Source organism: Astyanax mexicanus, chromosome 1 (genome assembly GCF_023375975.1).
Source record: "Astyanax mexicanus isolate ESR-SI-001 chromosome 1, AstMex3_surface, whole genome shotgun sequence".
NCBI classification, from domain to species: Eukaryota; Metazoa; Chordata; class Actinopteri; order Characiformes; family Acestrorhamphidae; genus Astyanax; species Astyanax mexicanus.
In genome coordinates, this window is record NC_064408.1 from 79,375,442 (window position 1) to 79,386,545 (window position 11,104).

Genomic DNA, 11,104 nt, shown 5'->3' on the forward strand with positions numbered 1-11,104 from the left:
CCATGTGCTCTGAATTGCTCTGGACACTCTTGGCCCTGCTCACCACGTGTTCACTCGGACAGGTAAACACTTGAAACTGCTGTAACCATGGCAACATCAGTTTTGTGTAGGCTTAGGTTAAAGGTGCATCAGGCAGCACGAGGAGAGCTGCAGGGGGGCCGTGATGGAGGCCCAGATATCTAAACAGCACAAAGAAACCTGCGGAACTGATTATTTCTTTCATTTCTGAAGCTGCTGTCTAAGTGGTGGTTGAGATTCTTTGTCTTTCTGAATAGACATTTAATTCTAAATCAACTGGTACACGTGCCATTGCTTTTTTCACTGAAGTAATCATCATATGTGGCATATTTGCTTCAGTTTCTCTAGCTTCATAAGAAAGGATACCATTAATTAATGACACACCTACAGTATATTGTACATCCACTTTGTGGCCACTTTATTAGAAACACCTACAAGTATGTGCAATAGTAGAAACCCTGATAGTACTGTCAACATCCAGTTTCTGCCCACTTTATTAACAGCACCTACAGTATCTTAAATATCCACACCCTGGCAACTTTATTAGAAACACTTGCTGTCTCTTTTGCATCTGCCTACCTCCTGTATACATGGGTGTGGATATCACACTAATACTAACTTGTACAGCCACATATTGGTTACACAAACAACCCCAGTACCTTGTAAACCCACTTACTAGACCCTGTATACAGAAACCCCTACAGTACCTTGTGCACCCAGTACCTGGCCACTCCTATATTACACCTATATTACCCTGTCTATCCTCTCCCTGAATCTCCTATTTTGTACCTTCACTCAGTGGCCACTGCATTTAAAGCCTATCCATACCTTAACATCTACCCAGAGGTCTCTTTATTGGAACCATCTCAGTATATTGCTTTTTATATCTTCACTTAAATAAGTGGATGCTTATTTTAATCCACAGTATTAAAAACACCTCCAGTACCTTCAGCAACCTATTCTTTTTAGAAGAACCCAAATAGTGCCTTGTATATCCATTAGTCCATTAGCCTTTTGAAAATCCATGACCTGGCAGCAATACTAGAAACACCTATAGTTCCCTGTAGATTCACTACCTGGGCACATTATTAAAACACATATGGTGTCACTGTCTCCTCACTCGCTGATCTCAAAACTCCCCAGCCACACTATTAGAAAACTACAGTACCTTGGCTATCCACATCTTGAAACACCTGCTGTGCACTTCCACTGCCTTTTCACTTTATTAGAAACACCCACATTATGTGCCTTGTACAGTACCAAACGTTTGGACAAAAGTTTCATTTCATACTTTTATTATTATTTTAAACTGTTCTGCATTATAGATTAATGCCGAAATCATCCTAACTATGAAGTAAGAAGTTGTGGAATTATTTTAGATTCTTTAAATTATGCACCTCCTTGGCTTAGATCACAGTTTTGCACATCTTGGCTGTATTTTCTCAGTCAGTTTTATAAGGTAGAGTCACCTGGAATGGCTTTCAGTTAACAGCTATGCTGAACTTCTCAAGAGTTAATTACTTGAGTTTCTTGCCCTATTAATGTGTTCGAGAGCATCAGTTGTAAAGTTGAGAAGAGGTAGAGTTGGTATACAGTGAATAGCCCTATTTGAGTAATGCTCTAATCCGTATTATGACAAGAACTATTAAAGTGAAGAAAAATTCATTCAAGAAATGAAGGTCAGTTAATCTGAAAAATTTCAAGAACTTTGAATGTATCCTCAAGTGCAGTCGCAAAGGCAATCAAACCTTATGATGAAACTTGCTCTCATCAGGACTGTTTAACACTTTTAAGTTACTACTGATTGCTTATGTGTTCCTGAAGTCTGGATGACTTCAGCGTTTATTTACAAAAATTAAAAAAAAAAGAAAAACATTAGATTTTTTACTGGTACTGTACATCAATGGCTGACCATAATATTAGAAATGCTTGGAAAAGTGTCTTGTAGTCATTCAGTCTTTCTAGAAATCCCAACATGTTCTATATTTACTTACTGGTGATTTTATTAGAAACCGCTTCATAAACACCTACAGGGCTGTTAATTGGGTAGTGGACAATTCTCAGCATGACACTGACACTGGTATTTTTGTGCTATTTGTGCTATTTGTGATGCAGGCACAATAGTGTTGCTGGGGTATTTACACACGTCAGCAACACCATCGAGAGGTCCATCATCCAAAAATAGCCAATGTCCAATCAAGGTTAGCCTCTCGCTACACATGAGCAAAGAGGGCATTCAAGGATCTCTAATAAAGACTCCAATAAGTGGACTGCTCCAGCTCCCAACGAGACTTAAGCAGACAAATCATTTCTTCAGATTTGTGCAAGACGCAGACATTTCACGGGGAGCTGAACTACCAAATGAAATTACTTTAATGTATCTCCTTTATTGTAATACAAGTCCAGAGTGGCCATCTAGCAGATGATATTGTCCATGAGAGAGTTAATCATCCCATATCTTATTAGAGGGCAGCACATAAGTAAACTGATGCTTCAGAGCTCTCAGTGCAACACTAACCGACAGCTGCTATCTGTTCTGTGGCCTGCAGCTAACAAACGAAACAACAAGCAAATGCCGATTGGAGAATATGTTATTAAACATTAATGTTGTTGGACGTCCTACAGGATAACGTCGGAGAGTCAGCGGTGGGCAGTGTTATATGAAATATCGTGTCAAGGCAGATTTCCTGCAGCTTGACATTTCAAATGAATTTTCTGCTCCATGTCACCGGAGACGAGCGCATAATCAAACTGGATGCGTTTAGATGCTCGGTGGGCCGGGGATGCTGGGTAATTGCGCTGCGGCTGGCTGGAGCAGTCATTCTCCACGCACTACTCACTAACACACAGCGAAGGGTTAAGTGAGGGAGATTAACACGCCATAATGCCATAATTACACTCACACATATACACACATGCAGTCTCCAGTGGGTGCTAATGCTTAAATCACAGGGACACCTGTGATCAAGTTAAAAAAAGACCCTACTGAAATATCGCTAGCAATACTAACACTAAAACTGTGTTTGTTTTGTTTTCTGTTTACTTTACTTAATGTCCTAAACATTATTTAAACCATTCACCTCTATAATAAGAGAATTTATATATATACACATGTATATATATATATATATATATATATATATATATATATATATATATATATAATATATATACATATATACGAATATATATATATATATACACATGTTGGCGATCCTGAAATCCGAGTCTGCGCAGTAGAGACCAGAGGAGGGAGAAAGACTGTGGAGAGACAGCCTATTCATTTGAATAACTCCGCCCCTGAGGGCTGCCTCCACACAGAGCCGTAGAGCTCACACAGTCTATGGTCCCACCCCGGCTAGGTGTAACCCAGCCCTTTTACAATAACCACACCTTTTTTAAATAGAGCTGAATTACGTTTTAAAAAACAAATTCTGTGTGGATATAAAATGTGACAATATAAGTAGAGGTTACACTAACTGTTGCATTTAAATAATGGAGGTAGAATTAAAAAAACGTGATTGAGAGTTGTCTGTTTTGCCATTGAAACCTATGGGGATGGGTGGGGTTACACAGCTTTCTGCAACCGAACAGCAGGGGGCGCCCGACCTGTGGTGGCTTCACTTTTAAGAGACGGTTGTCTGTCCAGCTATATACAGTCTATGGTTTCAATGAGCAAAATCTGTTCAGAATGTTGTTAATTAACTGCCCCAAAACCCTAGCGACATCACCCCAAATAGACAGAAGTGCTGTGTGGCTAGAGTTTGTTTTTAAACTGAGCTACACACAGCAAAAAGCAAGCTAGGTAACAACTTAACTAACTAGCTAGTGAGTTAAGCTACATAGCCAGGTGTGTGCTAACCTCTACTGATTTAACTGCATTACCAACCTGCATCCGAACAACACAGGGCTGCCAACCAAACCTCACATATTCAAGGCATAACAACAGTGGACATGTAAGTATTCAAATTATTGTAAATATTCATAGTTAAAGCAAATAAATATATATGTATGCTACTTAGCTAATTAACATTATTTGTTTAAATACTGTTCCATTTATCCCTAGCTAGCTAATTAGGTTAACTAACTAGATAACTAGCGTTAGCTAGCTAGTTAACTAGCTAACATTAACAGCTGAAGTAATAGAAGTAAGTTAGTTTTCTCTAAAGTTAACATTGTTGTTTTGTTAGCTAATGCTAGCTAGTTAACTGACAAGCTAGCAAGCTAAGATACATGTTTGTAGTATGAACTTAATTTTTTTAATGTGTGAATTTTGTGAGAGTGAAATGAGAGCATGGGTGTCTGTCTTTAACTGCTTAGAGCATTAAGATTAAGATCAAGATTCTTGAGTCTATCAGGGTTGTGATACATTAGCATGTTGTTTTAAGGAAAATACTAGCATTGTTTTGTAATAGACATTTTGACATTTGTTTGCTAGTTAATGGAGTCTGGTGACCATATTGGAAAATGTGTGTGTGAGATTGAGGGAGGCTGGAGAGAAATGTGAGCTTCACTTATGTATGGCGTAGTTGTGGACAGTATGAATTGTGCTTTTCTAAAAGTGGTGAACACTACAGTATTTACAGTACACTACAGGATTTAAAAAGAGAAACCTAAGGCTAAAATAGCTGTACCTTATTTATTGTGCTGTTGTTGAAGAAGATTATACATGCAAACTTCAAATCACTCTCATGTAGTTTGGTCATTCAGCCATAATTTTCTTTGTCAATATTTATTGCTAAACTGTTAAGCTCTAGTTTAGGGTTTCTCAATCCTGATAATGGAGTCGCTCTGTCCTACACATTTATATTATTCTATTTTTCATAATACATCTTTTTCGAGTGTCCGGGGGAGTGATACAGTAGTAAAGTGCATGACAGGGCTGAGAAACCCTGTGGAATGTGAGTAGCTCAATTTTACTCTGACTGTACAAACTGAGTAAAGTTCTCACTGCACCAGTAATAATAACTATAAGAAATAACTTTTGAATGAGTGGGCAGGGCTAAACTTGTTGAATAAATAAGTTGCTATGTAAATATGTTGCTGTCTTTGCCATTACAAAACCAGTAAATTCAAAACATGCTGCTTTTAAAAACCCTGTGGTTTCTGGGATGCAGAAAACACAGGCGGAATCTAGTACTGAGTCATTAAAAAGGGATTTCTGGTATACATATAGTAACTGGAAAGAAAATAATAAAAAATATAATACAATTTTAAATGAAATTAAAATAATATTTTGTATTGTGCACATGCTTCTGTCTGTGTGTGAGCATGACTGTGTGTTTTGCTGAAATAACATTAAAGAGAATTGTTTTACCAATAGCATAAAAATGGTAAGCAGTGGTAACAGCAAATGTTACAATACAACAGCACCCCAAAGTTTTTTACCAATCAGGACAACAGCTAAAGTTGTGTTCCATAGATGATGTGAGTGCTACTTCTGTCCTCGTGTGTGCTTAATTAATCTAAAAGTGGGTGTGCATTATGTACCAGTGTACATCTTTGTTATATTTAATAATCAATGCAAATTAATTTCAAAAAACACAGTACCTATCTGCTATTGTTTATAGTAGTTGATGGATACAGCTGTGAATGGCAAAAAAGGAATCAAATGTAAAATGAACTTAAAAGCCCCCTAACAGTGTTTACATACTACATGTTTACATCATAGAGTCCTAGCAAAGAGAAGTGAACAGTACATGAACGAATTATTTATAGGTGTAACATGCGGTTGGAAAACAGCAGCTGGATGGTGTAATGCCTGTTATGAAGTGAAGCTTTACAGCTAAGTCCTGTCAGCAGACTCAATAAGCAACTCAGTAAGCTATAGATGTATATGTTTCTGTACACGTCCCTACCAGTCTTATGACAGACTAATACTGGAACTGCTGGACTAATAGTGGTATTACTGAGTGTGTGTGTGCACATGTGGATGTAAGTTTTCTTACCTTTGCCAAATGGGAGTTGATCCACTTTGTAAAAGTTCGCTTTTGCACAGCCTCTTGCTCATCTAAACAAAAGATCAAAATTAACTGATTAGACTTCTTCATAGAAACAGAGCTATTAGTACGTAGAGAACATCAAAGACTTCTTTGTTGTTTTAATCATATTATTATATTTATTAATGCCGAATGGCGATGTCTGAGATCATCTGAGAAAAACACAGACATGGTCATTCTGCACGGGAATAAAATCACAGAGGACCCCATAAAAGAGAAAATTAACCCAGTACCCCCTGAGAAACTAATCCCGTCTGGATTATGATCGCCATTGTTTGTTGTAAAATATATTCCACTTACATAAAGATGCAGAACATCAAAGAAAAAAAGTTAAAAAACAGAGTTTCGACAAATTATTACAATTTACTGTGAAAAAATGGACCTAAAATACACCTAAACAATGAACTACCTGCCTGAGAGTCCAGACCTCAGCATTATCAGAGGAGTTTGGTGTAACCTGAGGAGCAGAAAATTCTCCAGCTTCTAAGACTGAACTTTGGAGAATGAAAGTATAGCCGACAACTAGAGAAGCTGTTGAAACCACCATGCATACAGACAGACCTTCAGTCCATGCTTTAGACCTTTGGATCTTAAGTACAGTGTCCCAGTAAAAAAGGGCACATAAATGCCAAATAAATAAATAAATGGTGTATTAGTTATAACACATATCACAACCCTCATATCAAAGCCATGTCTTTTTTTCTTGAATTAATTTTATACCATTGACCATTTAAAAGCACCAGTGGCCTTTTCCATTGTGTGGACATTTCCTGGTGAATGGATTAGTCAAAGTCAAAGTGTTTTTTATTGTCATTTCAGCTATATACAGAGTACACAGTGAAAGTACAGAGTACACAGGTGCACATAAACACAGTGTAGACAGAACAATAGTGCAACAGTACAAAAGTGCAGACAGACAATACAACACAATACAGACAAAGAATAATAAATAACAAGACAGTGTGCAAATTATGCAGTGTGCAAAAAGTGTGCAAAAAAGACCAGTGAGGTAGTAATTACCTCTATTACACAGTGTGCAATAGAGTCCAGTTAGGTAGATTAATAAAAATATAGCTGCAGTAACCTACATTATAGTACTGAATGTATTAATCTTCTCCTATAAAGTTGCCATTACAGAGGTACAAGTTTTTAACAGGATAGTGGTGATATATACTTTAATATATAATGTATCATATTGTAATTTAATGTACAATTTATTATAGGACAGTTGACACTGCACTTATATCCTTAATGGAAATACTGTCTGATAGATTACACAGCAGAAGTCGGTCACTGTGTCATACAGTGTGTGTGTGTGTGTGTGTGTGTGTGTGTGTGTGTGCGCGCGCGCACGCGCGTGTGTGTGGCTCAGAAAATGCTCATGCATTATGCACATTCACACATTGAACATCCTGAAATTTGTGAATTAATCAAGTGATCAGAGAAGAGAGATCAAATATTGATGAGTCAAAGAGATGGAGAGACAGAGAGACAGGTGCCAGAAAATAAGTGAAAAGAGAGAGAGAAAGAGAGAGACAGACTTTCAGAAAAATGAGACAAAGATAAATAGAGAAAGAGATACAGAGAGAAAGGCAGAGACAGACGAACAGGAAGGAAGAAAGAAAGAAAAGAGACATACAAAGAAAGAGAGAAAGAGATCCACCAACAGAGAAACAGAGACAGACAGTGACAGAGAAAATGAGAATGAAAGGCAGGCAGAGAAAATCAATGAAAAACACCAATAGATAAAAAGACAAAAAAGAGACTGGCAGACAGTGAAAGAGAAAGAAGGCAGAGACCGATATAAAAAGAGAGAGAGGAAAAGTGAGATAGAGGGAGACAGCCTGAGACAGTGAGACAGAGAATGACAGACAAAGTGAAAAAGATAGAAACAGACAGATCAGACTGTAGGACTAAGACAGAGAAAAACAAACAGACTGAGACTCACTGACAGAAAAAGTGAGACAGAAGGAGACTGGCAGACAGAAAGAGAGACAGAGAGAGAAAGAGACAGAGAGAGATGAATGATAGGGATGACGTACAAAGCCTCAGAACCAGTATGCCCTAATGCGAGTGTGTGTCTTTAGAGTAAGGTGACTTTGAGAGGGAGATGCAAATGAAAAGTCAAACATACTCTGTATCTCCACACATGCCCCCCCCGACCCCCCGACCTCCCCATATGCACACCACTATTACACACCACAGCTATGATTTCCTTTAGAAATTCTCAGTTAACTATGAGCCTAAATAACCACATAAATCAATCCAGCTCTATCTCACTTCCACACACACACACACACACACACAGCCCATGGCTTCATTTTCTCCTTCAGAGACACCGGGACACGCGCACACACTCACGCGCTCGCACATTCATTCAGAGCATTACCGGCTGCACTAATGACACTGTACAAGCCTACATGTGAGTGTCCTACAGATGTCCCCAGATTGCTGCCTCACACACACATACACCCACACACACACTTGCATACTCTACAGCAGTAATACCTCAGAAAATATTAAATCAAATATTAAATAATAATAATTTGTACCATTAGATCAGTCCTGACTACATCTCAGTTTGCAGATCAGTTTGTATTAGCACAATATAATTTAAGGTAACTTATGATGTAACTTATTTTTTTGATTTTGGACAGAAAAAGAGAGACACAGACAAACAGAGACAGATATGGAGAAAAAGAGACTTATAGAGAGAGAAACAGATAGATAGACACAGAAAGTGACAGCCATGGGAAGATAGACAGAGAGACAGATGGGAACAGATAGACATGAAGAGGAAGAAGGTCAGGAAACCAGATAGAGAGATAAAGAAAAACAGATAAAGAGAGACAGAAAAGGACACAGAGACAGATGACAAACAGATAGAGAGGAAGACAGTGAAACAGAAAGACAGCGAGATAAAGAGACAGACAGGGTAACAGTCAAAGAGACAGACAGGGTAACAGTCACAGAGACAGACAGGGTAACAGTCAAAGAGACAGACAGGGTAACAGTCACAGAGACAGACAGGGTAACAAGTGAACAGATAGAAAAAGAGAAATTCAGAGAAATATAGACTGTGGAACAGATGAAGAGAAAGGTAGAGAGACAGAGAAAAATAGACAATAAGAAAGACAGTCAGAAAGACAGATAGAAAGTAAAACAGGGAGAAATACATAGAGGGGACCACTTATGGAAAGTAAATAAAAAATGAGTCAGGAGGTTTAGATATGACGGTGATTATATCAGCCTTTAGGACACACACACACACACACTCTTTTTTCTCTCATTCTCTTTCTCTTTCTCTCTCTCTCTCTCTCTCTCTTACCCCGCAGGTGTTGTGAAACCCCAGCCACCAAGTTGAGAGATGCTCCAGACTTCTTCCTCTTGGTAGACAAATCCTGCCACATGTGTGCCATCCTTACGCTCTTCTTTTCTTTACCTCTCCTTCACTTCTCCTTCACTTCTCCTTCACCTCCCCTGTGTCCAGCATCCATGCAGCTGGACAGCTGGCGGTCCAGCACAGGGGGAGTGACCTAATCTCTTCCTCAATCTCCAGTCCCTCTTACACTGACCAAAACATCTGTCAGAACTGTGCTCTAAACATAGCCTACACTCCTCTGTTCTTTAAACTCTGTTTTATTCCCTTCTTCCCTCCAGCAGCTACAGCAGAATAAAACACCTCACACTGAACTCTCTCTCTCTTAGTGCCTGTGAGGGAATGTGTGCATGTGACTGTGTAACACCTCCCTCGCTGCCTCACTCTCTCACTCTCTTCTCTTCTGTGCCCTACTCCCTCTTTCTTTTCTCGCTTTCTGTCCCCAATACTCATTCTCTCTCCCCCCTCCCCTCACACATCTTTTCTTTATCTCTCTCTCGTTCTCATCATCTGTTCTCTCTATTTCTGTAAAGCCACAGAAAGACTCTGTTCTCCCTCTGCAAGTAGCCAATCAGATGTGGAGGGTATGTCTGATGTCATCACAGATCTGATCACATTATGAGTGAAGGGGAGGGAGCAGGCAGAGAATGTGGTGTGTGTGTGTGTGTGTTTGCATTTCACATAATACATGTGTGAGGAAGGATAGTGAGCCTCACAGGCAGAACAGTAACACACATGCGCACACACACACACACACACACACACACACACATTAGAGTGAGCCTGGTTAAGACTGTCAAAAATAACTCTCTTACACTATATCTCCAAAAGCACCCAGACACCAAGGGCTGGACCATAATTTAATATTGATTATATATTAATAGATATTAAATGTTTCAATAGCACTGATATGATTTTTAAACACATTTCCAATATTTTAATATACATTATTAACAGCATCTGTCACTGTCTGAGATTATTAGAGGGTGCATTACATTGGACGATTCATTTTTCAGAAATTTGTTGGCAAATTATGATTGTGATTATTCTTGCCATTTTTCTGTGACCTTTATATTGTTTATATTATATCAGAATTATAATGTATTGACTGAAATTAAGTAATGTAGTGGGACAGAAATATTAGCCATTATGTCCGGCCATTCAGACACCTTTACAGTTAATTTAAGGTGGACCCACAATTGACACAGGTGTTCAGGTGTACATACACAGCTTATACAATCTTCATAATAAAACACTGATAGTTGAATGAGATGCAATGGTGCAGCTAAGATAATCTTGGGTATGAATCCTCCATTATTGGGTTGCTTAGCTGTGGGGGGAACTACATTTTATGCTGTGATGAAACTCCATGCAGAACCTTTAGGATGAGCTGGAGTGGATTCAACCTGGGTTGACCAATATTCTTGCAACACTAAAAAGTGTAAAGTGTAAATTCTTCCCAGACAATTAAAAAACTGTTTCAGCAGTTTAAAAGTTCCAGAACCGTATAAAACACTTGATTTTTGATTAAGATGTCTGCATTATTTTTGACAACCAGAATCTCAGAAGAGGTTATCGTCCCACAGTATAAAGGGCAGCTGTTTTTTTTTCCAAATGATAAACAAATAAAAAAAATAATGATGAGTTTTTAATATGACAGCTACATTATGACCCCTTGCCTGAGGCGTGATAAAAAAAAAGCTAGTGG

The 11,104-nt window shown here is 38.5% G+C and overlaps 1 protein-coding gene across 6 annotated transcripts in view; it reads right to left on the reverse strand.

Moving 5' to 3' along the window:
• The window catches only part of syne1a (spectrin repeat containing, nuclear envelope 1a), a 243,527-nt gene that overhangs the window by 192,789 nt on the left and 39,634 nt on the right, over positions 1 to 11,104 (reverse strand). For 4 of the 6 annotated variants that reach the window (XM_022663116.2, XM_022663113.2, XM_022663114.2 and 1 more), the window contains exons 1-2: positions 9,346 to 9,837; positions 5,967 to 6,028 (exon numbers count right to left, since the gene is read on the reverse strand). In XM_022663116.2, the coding sequence (XP_022518837.2) occupies positions 5,967 to 6,028; positions 9,346 to 9,436 (153 nt within the window). In that variant the 5' untranslated portion in view covers positions 9,437 to 9,837. Of the gene's footprint in view, positions 1 to 5,966; positions 6,029 to 9,345; positions 9,838 to 11,104 lie in introns of those variants that run through there. The other 2 variants (XM_022663115.2, XM_022663102.2) reach the window with 2 other exon arrangements.